This window comes from Saccostrea echinata, unplaced genomic scaffold (assembly GCF_033153115.1).
Source record: "Saccostrea echinata isolate AGI-Se365-2 ecotype Australia unplaced genomic scaffold, CSIRO_AGI_Sech_v1 ptg000054l, whole genome shotgun sequence".
Lineage (NCBI taxonomy): Eukaryota > Metazoa > Mollusca > Bivalvia > Ostreida > Ostreidae > Saccostrea > Saccostrea echinata.
In genome coordinates this window covers 14,494,808-14,516,782 of record NW_026889803.1, presented here as the reverse complement: position 1 = coordinate 14,516,782, position 21,975 = coordinate 14,494,808, and the positions used below count along the sequence as shown (strand labels likewise).

Sequence of the window (21,975 nt, the reverse complement as noted above, 5' to 3'; positions counted from 1 at the left end):
GTATAAGGTTATTACTTAATCAGTTAATCGTGGGCCGCTATTGGTTTCTGGTAACTGGTCAAGGTTGAAATGGTTATCCACAAAGTTTATATACAATCGGAATAATGACCAATTTTTGGTCTACTATAATATCTGCACTAGAACCGTGACGAATAACACGTTGTAAAGTTTATGATATTTATTAAGACGATCAAATGGTTCAATTATTCAATGGTACAACGTTATTTGGTTAATACAAAGATGACGAACCAATGGTCAATCCAGGACGTTTCTACTCTGAATGACTCTTCACTAATGATTTCGTATACATAGACTTGGTACTGTTTGTACATACCACTGTCTTACACCCGAAGTATACGGAGTCGCAACCCAATGCAGACTGACTTCTAAACACAAAACAGCTGTCTTTTATAGACAAAAGTTGTTATGATGACGTATAAACGTCAGATACCAATAACGTCACAATCAATATCTAATTTGTAAGTTAGCGGGTTTTGACCACTAAAATTACTTAATAACGTTGTACCTATATAGAACATATACAACATAACGCTTTGTAATTACAATACATAAATCAAATTGATAAAGTTCAAATAATAAATCATTGTTCAATTCTTTCGTTCATTGTTCATTGACAAATATTTTAGTAGTTTATATACATCGGGTTCAGGGTCCGTTTATTCGGAACTTGTCAACAACAGTTAATCCGAATTTCACAGGTAAACTTATCGGAACGTAACAATACCCCCCTCTTAAGTCGAAACGTCCTCGTTTCGGGGTGCTTAGTCAATCAAGAATTTTTTTTATATCTTTTAGAGATGCACGTTACAGAGATAGATTCTCATCTGCTTCACAACGGAACAGCTTCATCTGGTCATGATGCACATATTTTGGTTTCTCGGCTTTAGACTTTTTCACTTTGTATATCAAATCGGACACAGCACGTAACACTACATAGGGTCCATTCCAATGAACCTGAAGTTTGGGACATCTTCCTTTGGTCCTTGATTTTGATGCAATCCACACATGTTGTCCTGGGGTGTACTGAATCTGGTTTGCCTTGGTGTCATATTTTCGTTTCTGGTTCTCGTTCGCGAGTATCATTTTTCTGCTGGCTTTCTCATGGATGTCCTCTAAGTTGGTTTTCATCTTGTCGACGAACTTATGGCAGATTTCAGGACAAGTTTCCCATAGATTGTGACCATAAACAAGGTCAATAGGTACTTTTATCTCTGTTCCAGAGTTTAATCTTGCTGGACTGTATCCTGTGGTCTCTTGAACTGATGATCGGTAGGCAAGCATCAGAAATGGCAAAACTTCGTCCCAATTCTTTTGGTTAGGTTGTACATACTTGCTTATCATATCTTCTAGCGTTCGATTGAATCTCTCTACTAGGTCATCACTCTTCAGATTGAATGGGGTTTTTCTTCTTTTCTTTATTTGTAACATCTTACACAAGTCTTGAAACAACTTCGACTCAAACTGTTTGCCTTGGCCAGTATGAACCTGGAGTGGGACTCCATACCTTGAAATAAATTCATCTACAAAAACCTTTGCAATGGTTATTGCCTCTTGGTTTTTGACCGGATAAGTTTTTATCCATCTGGTGAAATAATCCGAAATGATAACAACATACTTGTTACCCTTCTTAGTCCGTGGTAAAGGACCAAGGATGTCAATGGCCACTCGTTCCAGTGGTTTCCTAACTAAATACTGACCCAGTTTTCCTCTGGCTGCACTTGCTGTATTCTTCCTTGCTTCACAAAAGGTACAACCTCTGATATGCTTCTCAACATCGTTTTTGTAAGATGCCCAGTAGAACCTTTCTCTTATTTTCTCGGTAGTTTTGGAGATTCCCAAATGTCCACCCGTAGGATTGTGATGTAACAACTTAAGTATTTCTTTTACACGTGCTTTTGGTACCACCATCTGGTAAAACGTTTGCTCATTTTCTTCCCATGTCCTGAAGAGTACTCCATTCCTTAATGTCAGTCGATTCCATTGTGACCAATATGTCTTTAGCTCTTTTGGTTCGTTTGCTATTATCTGCCAATTTGGTCTGTTGTCCTCTGTCTTCCACTTTATTATTTTCGCTAATATTGGATCTGCATTCTGCTCCTTTTGTAGGTCTTCTTTTGTCTTTGTCATGTACCAATTTCGAGTGTCGGTTTGGTCTTCTTTTAACTTTAATACTAGATTATCATCGTCCTCTTTGGTCTGGTCGTTTATCTCCTTCTTATCACAAGGTTCACATAGTTGATGATTTAGTCCATCACTATTATCATGTAGTAAAGCTCCTTGTACGGAAATTTGGAACACATGACTTTGTTCAATGTTAAGGTCACATGATAATTTCTTGTTTCCCAAGATAAGAGTTCCTTCACCCAAATTTAACTGACAGTTATGCTCTTTAAGAAAATCAAAACCCAAGATCATCTGTGCTTCAACGTCAGCGACGATCACTCTATGTTGTATAATTTCCCCATTGACACGAATCTGAAGTATTGTCTGACCTTCTGGTACCACTAGTTCACCGTTTGCCATTCGTAAGTTATTATGGTTTGGTGACAATTTAGGTCGTACACATCTATCTATCTCGTAATATTTCTTTGGGTGAATAACTGTGATAGCTGAGCCAGTGTCAATAATACAGTTAATTTTAACATTGTTAACAAACACATCAATTGTTAATGAGTTATTATTGAAACCCTTTATTTCAAAAACATGTGGCCCTTTCTGTTGTGTAGTTGACGTTAGGCCGCCGACGTCAACTACAGTGCGTTTCCCTGGTTCTCGGGTTCCTTGGTCGTCACGTTTTCCGCGTAATCTGGTTTTCTTTGGTTTCTCTGTTTTTCGTCTTTGAGGTGTCGTTGTAGCAATCTACATTCACTTTTGATGTGACCATCTTTCTTGCAGTAGAAACAGGGACCTTTCTTGTAAAATTTCTTATCTTTGTTTTGACTGATCATAGCTACTTGATGTGTATAATCCTCGTTTCCGTCTATGTACATTGGTTCCTCTCTCTGCATACGTACTGCAACTTTATTTTGCCTCCCCCGTGCTTGTTGAAAGGCCTCAAATTCCAATGCCAGTCGCACTGCATCTTCTAGGTTTTTAGGTCTTCCTTGAAACACTGCCCATTCCATTTCTTGGTCATTTAAACTTTCGATGATCGAATCTTTAGTTATTTGGTCACGGAAACCTAAGGGTGCGTTCGGGTACGACATCCTCACGAGTCGCTTTATGTCTTGCATTAATTCTGTGATAGTTTCGTTTTTCTTCCGTATTCGGCTCTTTAGTTGTGTCTTGTATACCTCTGTTTGATTTTCTGGGTCAAATCTCGCTGAAAGTGCGGAAACAAGGTGGCGAAAATTATATCGATATTCTGGTCGTAGATCACTCAACACGCTTAATGCCGGGCCGCGTAGACTAGTAGCCAACTCTAATGCCTTTGTTTCCTCATCCCAGTAGTTTAATTGGGCGATCATGTCAAAATGAACTATGTAGTCGTTCCAGTTCATGGCACCATCAAATGTTGCTGGTTTTCTCCCTTTTGGTTCTGGTGTTCGCCTGAATCTGTGGTCATGGACTTGTCTTGTGTGACCATAATTTGGTACATCGTACTCAAAGCTGCGCATGGTCGGCTGAAATTCGTTGGTTCTAGCGTTGTTAGTAAAGCTGCGTGATACCATCGGGTTCGACCAACTTGTTCTTGAATCTTCATAATCACGAGATTCGTCATATGAATTTTGTAGAGATGTATTTCTATATGGTCGATGTTGTTTCAGTATTTGGTCCTCTTCAGACGTGGTATTGGTACAAAATCGCACATTGTTTTGGTCTACATGTTGGCTGTCAGCACATGTTGGTCTCACTTGATTTTGTAATAAATTCATTTGCGACTTCAAAGTTTTTAATTCATTTAGAATTGTTTGTAAACTGTCTTGTGTACATGAATTTATTCCGCTGCCATCTCCTATTTGGTCGTTGTTATTAACCCGCAAAAGCACTTCTCTGCTTGGAGTACCTTCGATAAATTGATGCTCTTGTGGTCCTGAAATATGGTCATTTTCCTCCATAACTTCGTCGTTCCTCGACATCATTATTTTTTTTTAAGTGTCACAATTTTCTTAAACAGCGGATCCCACCGCTGCCACCAATGTAACGAAACCGAGGGTATAAGGTTATTACTTAATCAGTTAATCGTGGGCCGCTATTGGTTTCTGGTAACTGGTCAAGGTTGAAATGGTTATCCACAAAGTTTATATACAATCGGAATAATGACCAATTTTTGGTCTACTATAATATCTGCACTAGAACCGTGACGAATAACACGTTGTAAAGTTTATGATATTTATTAAGACGATCAAATGGTTCAATTATTCAATGGTACAACGTTATTTGGTTAATACAAAGATGACGAACCAATGGTCAATCCAGGACGTTTCTACTCTGAATGACTCTTCACTAATGATTTCGTATACATAGACTTGGTACTGTTTGTACATACCACTGTCTTACACCCGAAGTATACGGAGTCGCAACCCAATGCAGACTGACTTCTAAACACAAAACAGCTGTCTTTTATAGACAAAAGTTGTTATGATGACGTATAAACGTCAGATACCAATAACGTCACAATCAATATCTAATTTGTAAGTTAGCGGGTTTTGACCACTAAAATTACTTAATAACGTTGTACCTATATAGAACATATACAACATAACGCTTTGTAATTACAATACATAAATCAAATTGATAAAGTTCAAATAATAAATCATTGTTCAATTCTTTCGTTCATTGTTCATTGACAAATATTTTAGTAGTTTATATACATCGGGTTCAGGGTCCGTTTATTCGGAACTTGTCAACAACAGTTAATCCGAATTTCACAGGTAAACTTATCGGAACGTAACAATATATTCTTCAGAAGTTTATGAAGGTTTTATGTACATGTACTTAATTTTATTTTTTTGGTCAGGCCATGCATATGTTTAAAAGACGTGTAATTTTTGTTTGCCCTCTCCTGACTCAGGGTAAAAAAAATTTGGGTTCTTAGGTAGGTGGGAGATTTTTTTTTTCATACAAAATTTCAACACATATTGACTGGATGAGAAAATTCAGGAATAAAAAAGAAAAAACAAATTATTATTACCTGGAGGTTGTATAAAATTTTGAGTAGGGCCATTTTAGTCAGTTGATCGGGAGAAAGGAAACAATTTTTTAAAGATGGCCTCATCATCAAACATTTGACACCTCAGAAATCCAATATATATATATATATATATATATATTCAGTTACTGTGGAATATCATCGTTCACGGAGGACCAATTTTCGTGGATTCCTTGAGTAACCCTTAACCACGAATTTTACATGCCCAAGAATGTTTATTTTGTAAACATTGATTCATTGAATTTACCGTTTAAACGAGTAACTCACAAAATTACATGCCGCAAACAAGTAAAATTTATTTTAATGAAATAAACGAATTTAATTATTCCACAATATGTCATGAACCTTTTTAATATGGATAAAGAGGTATCGTTTTTTTTTTTTGTTGTTTTTTTTTAAATTTTCTGTAGAACAGCAGTGCCAAGGTGACAATGACATGTAAGTTTGTAGTCAAGGGGCCTCTTGTTTAAAAAACGCAAACCAATCCCACCAACAATTTCTTGCTCCCTCATAGCAAATCAAATGCTAATAAACCGATGAATGACACACCATGCAATAATATTAATGGATTTAATACAATGAAATTTTTATCCAAGAGGAAAATTTGCAATAAGAGAAAGGTTTCAGAATAAACACTAAGTAGTACCAAATTAAAACTAGAGTGTTTGCCTTTCAATGTAAGCTAATTTCCTTGTACCTGGGTAGTGAAGAAGCTAAAAAAGTTATTCTGTAATTTACATAAGATATGTATATACATGTATAAAACTGAGCATAAAATGCACATGTCAGGTGAGTACATGACCATGGGCCTCTTATGTTAGTATTTCAAATAATAAATTCATATCTGGTCTGAAATCAAAGAGTGTAATGAAGTAAATTCTAATTATAAAGGAGGGTGTTTCAGAAAAATGTTTTCTGTAAAGAAAAAAAAAAATGTAAATACGATCAGTAATATTTCTAGTAAACGTGCATGTACCAACAAATGTTACCCAAGATCCTACTTAAAGTTTTTATTTTGTGGGGTTTTTTGTTTTGTTTTTTTTTTGTTTTGTTTTGGTGTGTTACAACCCTCCCTTAAAAATAGTCTTCCTTACAGATATAGATAACCCCCCCCCCCCCACTTTTTGACTTATATAAGCCTTCCATCTCCCCCCCCCCCCCCCCCGCGTCCAAAAAAGTTTTTGAATTATTTGCCTGCAAGGGAATGTGGGAATCAGTTGTTTTGTTTTTCAGAGGAAATACTCCTTCCTCCAATTTACGTCTTCCTCGCCTTCATCGTTTAACAGCCATTCTACGATAAATGGACCAATTCAGAGTAAAAAACATGAAAAAAAATTAATTGTTTCAAATGGCAAAATGAACATCATAATTCTCTAAAGGACATATCAGTGAACTTGAAAACAAAGAATTGTACACAAATCTAATATCGTTACCTTTTTACAACAATTTCAAGATACCATTGATTTTAAGGTAATGTTACGGAAGTTAATGCTTGATCAAGCCTTATTATTTTTTAAATAAAGCTGAATTTGACTAATTTTTTGTTTCTGATGTTCAGTAAAGAACGCTAAAGTATGATTCATGAAGTCTCGCATGAATCCGAATTTAAATTAATTTTTGGGGAAAAATATCAATACGGAAGTTAATTCCCAGCAATAAAAGTTAAAATTCTCTTCAATAGTTAAAATCAAAGTCTGTTTTAGGATATTAAACAAAAGTATGAAGCATTTCGCTCCCAAAATAATAAAAAAAATTATACCTATAATGCAAAAATTTTCCTGAATTACCGTTACGAAAGTTAAATTTTTAAGAGAGACAAATGTTTTTGTCTAAATCATTTTGTTATGTCGATAATGTAATCGTCTAAAAAAGCTGACTCGCAACTAGAATCGATGATATAAGGTTCCGTGGTCACTTTCAGATAAGTTTCAGTTCTTTTTGAAATCTGCATTATAAGCGTGAAATTTAAAACAAAATCGTTACGGAAGTTAATCGATTTTAAGCGACACGCTTATGAATTAGCATGAAAGGAGATCCATGCATTTCTTTGCGAGAAGTTGTTTGACTTCTTTTTATATAGGATAAAAGACCTTATTTTTAACATTCATTGCAATCTATTCAGTACGAAAGCCGGATAGGCTCATTTTTGACAAGACAAAAAAAAAAAAAATTAACTCGTTATAACGAGATAATTATCTCGTAATAACGAGTTAGTATCTCGTTATAACGAGTTAGTATCTCGGTATAACGACTTAGTATTTCGGTATTACGAGTTAGTTATCTCGTTATAACGTGATAATTATCTCGTTATAACGAGTTAGTTATCTCGTTATAGCGAGTTAGTATCTCGTTATAACGAGTAAGTTATCTCGCTATAACGAGTTAGTAAAATCGTTATAACGAGTTAGTTATCTCGTTATAACGAGCTAGTTATCTCGTTATAATGAGATAATTATATCGTTATAACGAGTTAGTTATCTCGTTATAATGAGTTAATATCTCGTTATAACGAGTAAGTTATCTCGCTATAACGAGTTAGTAAAATCGTTATAACGAGTTAGTTATCTCGTTATAACGAGCTAGTTATCTCGTTATAATGAGATAATTATATCGTTATAACGAGTTAGTTATCTCGTTATAATGAGTTAATATCTCGTTTTAACGAGTTAGTTATCTCGTTTTAACGAGTTGGTTATCTCGCTATAACGAGATAATTATCTCTTTATAACGAGATAAAAATTGATCTAAAGAGTTGATATATCTAAGTACAGAATAGACCATTATTTATAGGAAATATACAGAAGCGAGTCGATCAAATTTGTTTGAAGTGTGCGTGATAAAGATTTTATGGAACAAAAGCATACTAGTTTTTTGTGTTATGCCTTTGATTAGTATTGTTTATTGAAAAGACCGAAAACAAATATACGGAAACTTATGACCGCCTTCATGTTGTGTTATTAAAATTGCAAAATAGAATTAGTGTCATCTTCAAATGGAATGTATATGACGTCAAAATTTTGTCAACTTGTACAAGGAGATCAGAAAAAAATGATATACTCTGGCTGATTTAACAGCCCTGTTGAAGCTTTCTTGACTATGTTAAAATTATGATAATGTTTACCTAATATTTGTCGCAATAAAAAATGCAAAGCAATAATCCCATTAGTTTAATATATTCCGAATTAATAATGTCGATATGATACCATTAGTTAGGCTCTAACGTCCATATTTTGATAATTCCTTGCCTGTTAACAAGGAATACCAGTTCAATTTTATCGTCTTAAAGGGGCAAGATCAAAATTCAATGTCTGACAAAAAACTAAATTCACGTTGTTTTTATCATCAATCCCTCCTTCCCGTCAATAATAAATATGATGAATTTCAAGAACTAATACTGTACTTATCACTTAATAATTTATATATTTCTTTTGCTTATTAAAAGAAAGAAACATTTTAATGTACATGTACCAATTTGGCATGAAATCTCATATACAATATGTATTTTTTGCGTTATTATCAATGTGGTAGAATAAAAAAACTAACTTTTGGGGCTCTTTATTCTACGGAAGCCACAATAAAAAGGTGAAGGTCAGCAGGTACTTATGTAAAAGTATACTTGAAAGTTTAAATAATATAGCAATATGCATTACGCATTAATTAAATCAGATTATTTCCCAATATGCATTATTATCAATTTAATAAGGCTAAAAACACATTTTTTTCATTTAATGCATATGCATGATAAGAGTGTTCATGACAATAAATAGTCAACACTAATTTATTAGTAATGAGGGACCACCTTTTTTTCAATCGAATTGAACGTTTGTTAACTTTCCTAAGGTCTTAAAAAAAATTAACACGAAATAAATTTTATAAACATGTTTCCACCTCTAAAAATATTATATAGGGATAATATCTGACTGAATTAACTTTAACTTAGATATGGAATTGGATTTATTTTGATTTGTGACATTGATATATTTTCCTTGTAATTACAAAGTAATGACTTCGATATATTTTCTTTGTTATTACAGACTAACACAACTTCAAGATGTCAACTTTGGTTATATTTATATCCTTTCTGCTTGTTCCGACTTTGCAAGGTATGTTTATAGTTACAACCTTTTATGAAATATAAAGATAACAAACAACAAGATGTGTTTGTGAAACACTGATTCCCCCGTAAAGCAGCTTATGGCGAAGATTAAAGTTTCTCAAATGCAAGTCAAACTCCAGGTCAAGAGATCAAAAATGTTGGTACCCAAAGAAAGATTTTGTCTCGAGGAATATACCTGTGAAATTTGAAAGCCCTAGCTCTAACTGTTCAAAAGTTATGGCGAAGGTTAAAGATTTTAAAAGTAAGTAAAACGTCAAGGTCAAATGGGGCCCAAGGGAAGGTCTTGTCACAAGTGATACACATATTTGTGAAATGTGAAAGCCCTACAACAAAACGTTCACATGTTATGGCCAAGGTTAAAGTTTTTTAAAAGAAGGTCAAATCCAAGGTCAAGATCAATGCCAAAATTATTGGTATCCAATGGAAAGTCTTGTCCCAAGGAATGCACATGTGAAGTATGAAAGCCGTAGCTCCAAATGTTTTAAAGGTATGGCCAAGATTAAAGTTTTTCAAAAGTAGGTCAAACTCCAAGGTCAAAGGGTCAAAAGTGTTGGTATCCAAAGGAAGGTCTTGTCACAAGGATTATATATATGAAGTATGAAAGCCCTAGCACCAACCATTCAAAAGTTATGGCCATGAATATGGTTAAAGTTTTTCGAAAGTAGGTCAAACTCCTAGGTCAAGATCAAAGGGTCAAAGAGGTTGGTATCCAATGAAAGGCCTTGTCACAAGGATTACATATGTGAAGTATGAAAACCCTAGCACCAACCATTCAAAAGTCATGGCCAAGGTTAAAGTTTTTCAAAAGTAGGTCAATTTCCAAGGTCAAGGTCAAAGTGGTTGGTATCCAAAAAAGGCCTTGTCACAAGGATTACATTTGTGAAGTATGAAAGCCTAGCACCAACCATTCAAAAGTTATATCCAAGGTTAAAGTTTTTCAAACATAGGTGAAACTCCTAGGTCAAGGTCAAAGGGTCAAAGTGGTTGGTATCCAAAGGAAGGTCTTCTCACAAGAAATATATATATATATATATATATATATATATATATATATATATATATATATATATATATATATATATATATATATATATATATATATATAGACATATAGACATATTAAATATGAAATCCCAAGCACCAACTGTTCAAAAGTTATAGCCAAGGTTAAAGTTTTTGCGGACAAACAGACAGCTAGACAGACGGACGGACAGGGCAAAATCTATATACCCCGAATCTTCAATACGGGGGCATAACAATCAAGCCCAAACGATCCCCGGAACAATACAAGTTGGAAGGAGAGCATTAACGGACCTGTAAAAAAATCAGAGGTGGGATCCGGCGCCAAAGAAGAGTAAGCTTCACCGGTCGACAATTCACATGCATTCAGCGTGTCCTCCTTATCATGATTTGGCAAACGGAAAAGTCCGTACTAAACAAATTCAGTTGGAAAATAATGGTCTAACAATTTGTATGAAAAACGTCAATCATCATTCGAATTAATGAAAGATTGTATTTGCTAACCAGGCCATTGTATCGACCATAGAATTTGCGAAATGTTGACTGTAAACGAGACTGTTGATATCCCTGTATCATCAATTTATTTGTCTCATTTTAGAAATTGTTCGTATATAGAACACGTTCTTGTGTATCAAATCAACTGGGAGGCATAAAACTCCATATCCAGGTGATAAGGGTGAATTGCTACATAAATAAGGGAATTGATAGAAAAGTATCATCAAGTTTATCATAAAGTTTTGTTGTTAGTTTGCCATAAATGTCTTTTTCTAGTACCGGTCACGGTAGCCTAGTAGAATGGCGTTCGCTTCGTGATCGGGAAATCCCGGGTTCGATTCTCGTTTGCCGCACCGCGTCAAACCTAAGACATAGGTAGTGACTGTTTCTTCGCCAACCGCCCGGCACTAGAAGTAAAAGTTACGGGTCTTTCGAATGAGACCTTAAAAATCGAGGTTCCGTGTCACGGTAGACGTTGGTACGATAAAGAACCCTAACTGCTCAATGGCCCTGAGGAGTATAGGTCTAAATTTGAAGCCCTTCACCGGCATACGGTGACGTCTCGATATGAGTGAAAAATTCTCAAATAGGACGTTTAAGAATATATAATCAATCAATCAATCTTTTTCTAGAAAAAAAATCCAAATAGGAGACAGATGTGTCAGACTTTGTTGTGTCTGTTATATCAAGTTCAAAGGGATATGTCGAATCAATAAGGAATGAAAATGAATATTGTTAATTGATAAAACGTGATCGAAATAAGTCTGAGTCTTCTTCTTTTCGTGTAGAAGTTTTAAAATAAATTCTGCTTCATAAGTACAAAAATAGGTCTGCTAATAACGGGGCGCAATTAGTACTCATGGGAATTCCAACAGACTGTTGGAAACTCGAGCATCTTTTCAGTATCAGCTTCGGAGTACTTTTGTGAACAATCAGAAAGCTTTTCAACAAAATGATTTTGCAGATGACCCGTGGCAAGGAATGCAAATTTACGACTTCCATTTTTCTGTTGATGTCCTCGTGTAATCAACTTATTTACCTCGTTTTAGAAACATGACAATAAGAAGCAAATTTAGAATTGTGTTCCATCCTACAATGTTATCTACCTTCTCAAAATGTTTTTTTATGAATAGTTCCCCTCCAACTTTTTCGGCCTCTTATAACTGGGCAGAAACCTCCGTCTTTCCAAAAAAAAAAAAAAAAAAAAAAATAATAATCCTGAGTCCGCCCTTTCAATTTGAAAAATATAACACTATCATAATAATATTACCCAACAGATCTAATAAATTTTCTTTCTTAACGCAATCATAAATACATCGTATTGGTTCTTACAGAATAACACGTACAGGTATTTCTCTTCTATCAGGATGCATATTCAAGAAACCTAAGGCCTCTGATGTCATGTCTTGTATAAATAAGGTTAATCTTATCTCAATTTTTAACAAGCTAATTCAGAGAATTTGTGTCCCCCGCTTAAGGAAAAAAGAAGAGCATGCGCAGTTCCGGGGGGGGGGGGTTGGAATCCCCCCCCCCCTTGGATTTGTAGAATTATTAAATGTATACATGTATTTTGAAGCAAATAAAAAATGCAAATATGGACATAAAGATTTGATTGCTTATTCTTTAATATGTGTATAGAAGATTCTTTTTAATATATAGAATATTTATCACACTGTAATAATGATTTTATGAGTTTGTACACGCCAGATGTCATAACTTTCTCATTTCACATGTTGAATAGTATCATTTAGTAAATCCAAAATAAAAAAAAAATCAACAAAAATTGGATTGTCCGGGATTTGAACCCGGGCCTCTCGCTTGCTAAGTCATACCCCTAGACCACGGAGGCACTTGATTATACAGCAAATTATTTCAAAAGTGTCAAAAGTCAGTAATGATAATGTTGTAAGAGTTAAATGCTTCTTTGACTATGTAACAAGAACTTGATCTACTCATTTCCATGATATGACTTAACTCATATTGAGTTAAGTCTGATTAAATGCAAACATTAGGTCACATATAATGTTGATATTCACGTTCGATATTGTCAAAATTTTACACTATACATATTGTCTAATCTAGCCGTTACTAAACAGTTCTAATAGATGTAATTAGAATATAAAGTCGGCCGACAACCTGTATTATACGTAATAACTCTCCACATGCCCCTGTGCTAAAAATAGTGCCAAGCGACTTTTAATATACAATAAATAAAAAAAAACGGGGCGGGACACTTTGAGAGGGGCGAGAGATGCCATAGGGAGTTATGGTATAAAATTTCTTTGCAAAAGCTCTAAAGATTTTTGAGATATCGCCCGGAAACGAAATTGTTACACACGGATGGAATTTGTAAATTTACGCCCTTGAACTTTGACCTTTTGACCTCAAAATCAATAGATGTCTTCCTTAGGCCACAGGGAGTTGTTATGTAAATTTTCATTGCAAAAGCTTAAAGAATTCGTGAGATATCGCGCGGAAACGAAAGTGTTGAAATAGACAGAAATTATTAATTTATGACCTTGACCTTTTGACCTCAAAATTAATAGGGTTCTTCTTTAGTCTATAGGGAGTTGCTATGCAAAATTTCATTGCGAAAGCGTAAAGGGTTCTCGAGATATCGCGCGGAAACGAAAGTGTTACAGACAGACAGAAATACAGACGGACGGACGGACAGACAGACCCAAATTAATATCCCCCACTTTCAGTGAAAGCGGGGGACAAAAAGGTTTATTTTTATTTCAATTTTTCTAATTTTAGTTAATTAATTTTAGTTCAATGGCCCCAAGGGACATATTCACTCGTGAAACCAACAGCTGGATGTCCCAGTGGCTGGTATGAGGGGTGGAGAAAACAAGACAATGAAGACACCAACAACAGAAATCATATAACACGTCTCCACCACTTTGCTGGTAAGTTGAATAAAGCATATTCATACATAGCACATCTATACATATATGTGTATAAAATACTTTTTAAAAAGTTATAGTTCATATAAACATTTCTAAGCATTTCAGTTTTGTATGTCTTTAGAAATAGTCAGAAATATACATTTAAAACGTCCAATTTAGGTAAGTTTGATAGAGATATGCAGTTTCACTATTGCACTATGGACCCACATCGATCAACAAGCACAAAACAATGGTCAAAAGGAAACTACTGCATTATGAGAAATGGACCGTCATGTCCCGAAGGTAAGTACTACAAATTTGAAAAAAAAATATGATAGTGTATGCATGATTAGTTTCAAATTAGATTTTTTAGGGAAATGTACTTGTGACATAATAAATTTCGTACTGGCCATATTATGAGAAAGGTAAAGATAACGAACTTTGATCGATCTAAAAAAAATCTACAAACAATACAACTCCTTGAATAGGGCATAAGGAACGGATCCCTGAAAATTCTAGAGGTGGGATCAGGTTCCTTTCGTAGAAGGAATAAGCATCGTCTGTTGACCGATCACACCCGTGGTGAGCCCTATGTATGAATATGATAGATGGAACATTCCAGTATAAAAACAAGGGCCTAGCAATTTGTATGAAACATGCCAGCCGGAATACGACCCAATGATAGGTTATATTTGTTAACAAGGTCATTATAACGACCATAGAATTTACGAAATGTTGACTTAAAGCTTGTAACATCAACTTGTCTGTCAGTAGCCTGCCTCTGTTTTAAAAAATGGTCGTACTCAGAGTATGCTCTTGAGTAACGAATAAGTTGGGAGACAAAAACACCATACACACGTGATAAGGAATATTGGTACATAAATAAGGAAAGTTAACGATGGAAAAGCTGAAGCCATCTCGTTTGCCATACAATTTAATTGTTATTTGGCCGTTATATAAAGTAAAAAACAGCCAAATATGAAAGAGATGTGGTAGAGTCTGTAGTGTCTTTTATCTCGAGTTTACCTAGGATATATCGAGTCGACATATGAATGGAAAGTTAATGGATGAAACGTCGTTGATACATTTGAATGTCGAGTTGGAGGCCACAGCAAGTGTCTTCTTCTCATGTAGGTTTTTGAATAAATTCTGCTTCACAGGAAGATAAAAACAAGTCGGCATATAAAAGAGCACAATTAGTGCCCATAGCAATTCCAACAGTTTGTTAGAAGACCTGGTCTCCGAAGACTACATAAATTTAATGAAGAACTCCAACATCTTTTTAATATCAACTTCAGAGGGTTTTTTGTTTGTTTGTTTGTTGGCTGGTTTCTTGTTTTTGTCTTTTTTTGTCTTTTTTGTGTGATTTTTGACAAAGTAATTTTGTTGATGATAAATCGCAAGATACGAAAATTTCCGAGTGAGAAATGGTTGTATAAAGTGTTGAAGAGTCATACATTTTGATGTTAGACTGAAGAAAAAAATTGATGATTTAGAGTTTTCCAAAAGTTTTTTGAAGTTTTTGAATCCACATCTGATTTACATAACTTCTAGAATATGCTGAATTCTGTACTTCAGTGTCCCTGAAGTATCTCCTTTACAGCAGTTAATATTTTAGTCATTAGTAAAGATAAGGGCTTGGTAGAGTATTTGCTGGACCCACAATGTATCTTTCTTTGTAAGAATTTTTTTTTTGAGCTTAGGAATCCCGTATAGGTGGAGTTGATCAAACTCACCTTGGTTGACTGGAATGTTAAAAGTATCAAACGCAGAAATATGACTTAGAAAGTGAACTATAAGTAAAAGCTGGATTTCCTGACGTAGAATTAAAACTAACCCTTGATTCTTTAGGTAGCAATTAGCAGTTTACAGTCTACTAAAAATAGTTATCTCATGCATGATTTTTTTAAAAAAAATTAAATCCATTGAATATTCTTTGAAATTATATCCGTTTATCTAGAAAATTATTAAATTTAAATGTTTAATTTAGACGAAATATTATAAATATTTACTTTGGTTTATTTCAATGGCTTAAATTTACTCAATCTTAAGGTCAACTGACACGTTGATCTAATATCTGTTTTGTATCTCTTTGTAATATATAACAAATAAATCATAATTATCTTGTGATTTTTAAACTGTTCAAAATGTCTAAGCAGATAAGACACCAAAAAATTGTATACTAGTATGTGCAGTGGTAGTGATTTCTAATAGGATTATATAGTAAATAGTAAATACCATCCTCTGGTATCTTGCACAAATGTCTGGTAAGGTACCTTAATTCTTTGTGAGGAAACTTATTTAAGTAGCAGTATTTCAATGACAAACTCTTGGGAAAAAATTATATATTATTGAGGAACGTGTCTCTGACGTTAAGAGTTTCCATGCCCATTCGTAATTCAATAAAAAAAAAAAATAGGTAGACACAAAATAATGCATTGTAATGGTGTGTAATGTCAACATTACTCTACATTTTAGAAAGTAATGCATAACATAACATTTCATTTGTACTACAGTTTTTTGGCATTGCACATTACTAGCATTAATTTAATTTTAAGTAATATATTGCAATGTTTTACCATTATATTCAGCATTAACCCAAGCCTGGTAATAATATACATAAGTAGGTGTAAATACATTAGCATAACAAAAATATCTGTTCATAAATGTTTGTATTTTCCTCAGGTTTTTCATCAAGGAAGTGTTTTTTGGGATGATGAAGATGAAAAAAACTCCAACAGACAGGAAGGAACCTTGCCCAGCGGTTCCTTTACAAGGGATACACTAATTAACTACTGTTGTCGGTACATGTAGCCATGCATCGTCGTAAATTACATAAGAATATATGGGGGAAAACATTTTCAAATATTCTTCTCATGAACAAGAGGGCCATAATTAGTAATACTAAAATGCAATCATCCTCAGGTAGTGCAGATACAAGTTTGTTCAAATCATACCCTGGGAGTATGGTGGGACCAAAATAGGGAATCAAAGTTTTACATGGGAATATTTGGGGGAATAGTCTTGAAATCTTCTCAAGAACACTGAAGGGCCATGATCAATGATGTTAAACTGCAAGCATCCCAAGGAATCGCAGATTTCTTTTTATCTTTTATGACATAATACAATGTTTTCTTAAGATTATTTTATGTTGACTCGTTTTTAGCTCACTTGAGCTAAAGGCTTAAGTGAGCTTTTCTGATCGAAATTCGTGCGTTTCGGCGTATCGTTGGCTTCATCATAAAGATTTCACATATTTATCTTTTTTAGAACCACTGGACGAATTTCAATCAAACTTTCCACAAAGCATCCTTGGATAAATGGGATTCAAGCTTGTTCATATGAACGGTCATGCTTTTTTTCAAGGGGAGATAACTTTAGAAAATTGGGAAGGTTCATTTGATTCGATACGCAAGAGCATGCTCTACGTATGTACATTTCTAAAACGAGGTAAATTATTGACAAACAAGTTGATGAAACAAGAGTATCAGAAGTCTCGTTTAAAGTCATCATTTCGTAAGTTCTATGGTCGATACCATGACCTTGTCAGCAAATACAGTTTATCAATGAGTCAAATGCTGACTGACGTTTTTCATACTCATTGTTAGGCCATTATTTACACTCTGAATTGTCGACGGATTTTTCCGTTATTTCCCGATCATGACAAGGAGCACAAGGTGTGACCGGTCGGCAGGAGATGCTCACTCCTTCATGGCACCTGATCCCACCTCTGATGTTTTGGAGATCCGTGTTTGCTCTGCTCCTATTTTGTATTGTTTAATGGACTTTTGAGCTTCAATACTGTTCGTTATCTCCATATATTTCATTGAAAATCTTTTTGTCAAGAACAACTGGACCAGAAAAGATGAAACTTACTGAAAGCTATCCGGCATAGTGAAGATTGAGTTTTGTTCTAATCATACGCCATTGGGGTGGGATGGGTAATCAGAGTTTTACATAAGAATATATTGATATGATAAGTAATGTTAAACTGCAAGCATCCCAAGGAAGTGCATATTTCTTTTTATTCTTGGGAATAAGGTGGGTAATGAAAGTTTAACATGAGCATCCTTAGATAATGCAGATTCAAGCTTGTGAAAATCATCGCCCTTTGGGAAGGGAGGAGCCAAAATGGAAGATTAGAGTTATGCATTAGAATATAATCAGGAAAATGTTCTAAAATATTTTACGAACAGCAGGGTCATGATACTCGGTAAGTGATAACAATATTCACGCATTCACGTGTAGTGCAGATTCAACATTGTTTAATCATACCCCCCGTTGGAAGGTCGGACCACAATAAGGCTCTGTAATTTAAAAGGAAATTAAGAAAAACATTCAAAAAAGCAGGGCTGAACTAAACGGCATTCAAATGGAAACATTCAAAAGTTGTGTGGATTTAATTTCTTTCTTCAAAAAAAAAAGATCCTGGAGTCAAAGAAAGGCTAAAATCAAGAAGCAGTTTTCATTTAGTGCATTTTTACTTCAACAGAACAGCGAAGTTATGCTAGTCATAGTGATATTGAAGCATCCCGAGGATGTGTTCATTCAAGTAAGGTAATGCCATGGCCCTTCAAGCTAGGGTTGGACCACATTATATGTTAAAACTTTTCATGTCAATAATTTTTTTTTAATTTTGTGATGAAGATCTACAGGACCAGTGTAACTCATGACAGCGTTATGCCTCATGGGTCTCTTGTTGAATGATTTTTGCCAAATTTATGAATATTGGTCGCAAATGATAAATATATCTGTGTCGGGTGTTGATCAGAAAGTTTCACATACAGTAAGGATTTGGTGTCAAATAAAATGTACCTAATGTTTTAAAAAGTACAGGTGGCAGGGGATAGTTTCGTACTAAAGACCCGTCAAATTTCTTTAAAAATTGAGATATCCCCTGTTTGATGTGATATTTTATGTAGAAAAATGATTAGGATAATTATGGGACACATTTGCAGTGTAGCAGAGTGCTTGCTGAAAAAAATGATGTGCAACATGTAGGTGTCACTATGACGCTTATCATATACAGAGTTGTAAATGCGAAACTAAGACACGTGGTCAGTTGCAGAGGAAATTCAGCTGAAAAGCAGTAGGCCTTAGAAGAAGGTGTGTATCTCAGAGGGAAGGTGAATGACTCCATATCAATTGGTGAATTTTTATTAGGGCTTGCATTGATTTACAGACTACTGGGAGTTTTATCCTGCTCGCTCGGGCCTGGGGGTGGGTTGTATGGGTGTGAATGAGGCCCAATTAAATCTTGGAAAAACAAGCCAAAATGTGGGGAGTCCCCAGGTGCATTTTTGGTAAATGTGCACTCTAATACGCAGATTACATGTAATTTGTTGACATAATTTGTGAGCCATGGGCATATGAAGTGTAATTAATTAGCCCCTGGAAAACTGTCCCCATGTACATGTTTTTATGGATCGCATGTATATGTATACCCCCTCGGCACATGTTTGGCATTAAAAAAAACTATCCTCTGCCACCACACGATATCTTATCAGTATTAAGTCTGCCATCGGTTTTTCGACTTTCATCTAAACTTTGTATATATCAAATCTTTAAAACTTACTTCCAAAGTTTTACAGAACATTGAAACGTAAAACTCTGACTTTTTAGATAAAATTTGTACATAGTCACAAAACACATACCAACATAATATTACTTTTTCTTTTTTTAGAAACGATGGTTCATTCAGAAATAGAATCATACTTCCAACCAATAAACCATTTTACCTTCTGAGATTCCGCTCACTTTGTGAGCGGGTTCAGGAAATGTATGTAAGAGAAGAGATCGTACACTTCGATGACGAGGACTCGAATAACAGGAACACTGTCAGTGGGTGGTATCCCCTAGGAGCTGGTGGTCGTGACCAAAACTTGCACTACTGCTATTACAGTCCATAAAGTGTAATGGTAATACACAGTGAGACAGTCATAAAGCTGAAAATAAATATAGTTATGCTGCAGTTAGATTGTTATCATTATTCAAAAGGCCAAAACAAAGTAACAACTTTAATATGATTTTGATCCTGTTAGATTGAAGCTGAAAATGGTTGAAAATGAAAAGCTGAAAACCCTTGCTCGAAATCATGCACATATTTTGTCAGCTAAATACTCTCGAGCAGAGAAGATTTTTGAAGAATTAGTGCATTCCCACTATACGAACAATAGAACACACCCTTAACATCAGAACCCCTGACCCAGGGATCATGAATTTCATAACTTTTGCTCATCATATTTATGCACTTAATTTGAGATGTAAAATTTCATTGCAACATCTAAAAGACTTTTTAGGATATAGTTTGAAAAGAAAGTGTTACGCAGACAAAATGTATGAATTTAAGACTTCCGACCTTTTGACTTCAAAATTGATTCTTCTTTGGGCCATAGGGAGTTGTGATATTAATTTTTATCGGAGAAAGCTCAAAGAAAACTGAAGTTGTTATCTGGAAAATATTATATTCGATGTATGAATTTATGACCTTTGATCTTTTGACCTCAAAATCAAAAGGGGTCTTCTTTAGGCTAAAAGGAGTTGTGATAGATAACTGCATTTCAAAAGCTCAAAGACTTTTTAAGTTATCGTCCGGAATCGAAAGACTTACACACAACAGAATGTATGAATTATGACCTTGGCCTCAAATCGATGGGGTCTTCTTTACGTCTGAAGGCGTTGTGATATAAAATTTTAATGAAGAAAGCTCAAAGAAGACTAAAGTTACCATCTGGAAAATGTTATCTGTAATGTACCTATAAATTTTTACCTTGACCTTTGACCTTTTGACCTCAAAATCAATAGGGGGCTTAGGTCATAAGGAGTTTTGATATTTAAATTTAAGGAGATGGGCGAACATAGCGTGCAGAAAGCCTATAGCTTCAGATATATATAAATCATGTTCAGTTTGTGAATTTTGACAATTATTACCGTCTCATTATTGAAATTCAAGAAATTATGAGAAACAAAACTTTTCTGAGGACAATTTTCTCGGCAAAATCTATTTTTTTATCAAAAAAAATTAATGTGGTATTCGTGGGGTTCGAACCCTAGCAATAAAAACCCTGAGTATCATTTTCTTTCGAGACTAGCACGCTAACCACTAGACTACACAAGTCCTGATGAAGAGTGGCATTTAAATCATGTTTGTGACTTAATGGACTTCAAGTATTTTTCGAAAAGATACGAATGTTATGTCATAAAAATATATTTTTAAGGTATAGTGGGTCATTGCTCCATATTTTTGGTAACCAAAAAATGTATATTTTTATGCAAACTTTGAGGATTAACTTTCAAAAAGGTGGAGCGAAGACCAACTCATATCGAAAAATAGTGTTATAGTATGAGAAAATGACTCTTTTTGCTCGCTTTGGTGTGTGTCTAATATTTCACAGGAAATAATTTTACTCTTTGAGGGATTTTGCAAATTGTAGAGATTTTACATAAAGTATATTTTAATGTTAGACGAAATATCAAGGAAAATTTTGATATAATTGAAATTTAATTTTTCATCTTCATGTTTGTCACACTATAGGCTTATCGCTCGTCATGTTCACCCATCTCCTTTCTGAGGCTCAAGGACTTTTAAAGATATCGCCCGGAAACGAAAGTATTATACAGAAACAGAATGAATGAATTTATGTGGTTGACCTTTTGGCCTCAAAGTCATTTTCATTTTCTACCTTGGTGAGGGCTTGCACATGTACCAAGACACAGTTAGACTATTCTAACTATGGAACCTTAAAATCTCTGACCTTTGGTCCATGAATTTCACAATTTTGGTAGAGGGCTCAATGCATATAACAATCACGCCAACAGTTTTGCTGCTTGTATTCAGAAATGAATAATAGCATTTATGAAGATTGCTTTTATTTTCATGGTTTTGGTCTCGCGCCTCAGCAGAGGAGGGGGGGGGGGGGGCAGAGACCACGAAGTTCATACATACCTATATACATCTCACCCCACCTCATGTCTGGTTTTGCAAATCAAAAACAAGAAGAGAATGGGGTGGAATAAAAAATGCCCGGACTCAACCTACACTTAAAAGCAGGCTATATGAATAAATTTCTTTTGCTCAACATGGCTAAATGTCTACCAAATATTTCATTGATATCTTAAGACACAAAAAAGCTATGCCCAAAAATGATGCTAAAAATGTGAGGAGTGCAACACCTTTTTGAGACATTTTGAAAATTTCATATTGGAAGAGCTGTTAAATAAATGATTTTGATTTTTATTTTAGAAATAAAGATTTTTCCTGATAAAATTCAATATATTGAACT

At 34.7% G+C, this 21,975-nt stretch overlaps 1 protein-coding gene across 1 annotated transcript; it reads left to right on the top strand.

The window, feature by feature from the left end:
• The first annotated feature begins 13,580 nt into the window (after positions 1 to 13,580).
• Positions 13,581 to 19,621, top strand: LOC133206329 (uncharacterized). Its single transcript, XM_061342288.1, has 4 exons — positions 13,581 to 13,714; positions 13,874 to 13,998; positions 16,382 to 16,497; positions 19,377 to 19,621. The coding sequence occupies exons 2-4, from the start codon at positions 13,891 to 13,893 to the stop codon at positions 19,600 to 19,602; spliced, it is 450 nt and encodes a 149-aa protein (XP_061198272.1). The 5' UTR covers positions 13,581 to 13,714; positions 13,874 to 13,890; the 3' UTR covers positions 19,603 to 19,621.
• The last annotated feature ends 2,354 nt before the right edge of the window (positions 19,622 to 21,975 follow it).

What these genes read in the sequence shown, in the direction of transcription:
- LOC133206329 (XM_061342288.1), top strand. Translation starts at nt 13,891, where the DNA reads ATGCAGTTTCACTATTGCACTATGGACCCACATCGATCAACAAGCACA. An exon ending in GACCGTCATGTCCCGAAGGT is followed by an intron (nt 13,999 to 16,381) that starts AAGTACTACAAA and finishes TTTCCTCAGGTT; the next exon opens with TTTCATCAAGGAAGTGTTTT. An exon ending in CTAATTAACTACTGTTGTCG is followed by an intron (nt 16,498 to 19,376) that starts GTACATGTAGCC and finishes TTCTTTTTTTAG; the next exon opens with AAACGATGGTTCATTCAGAA.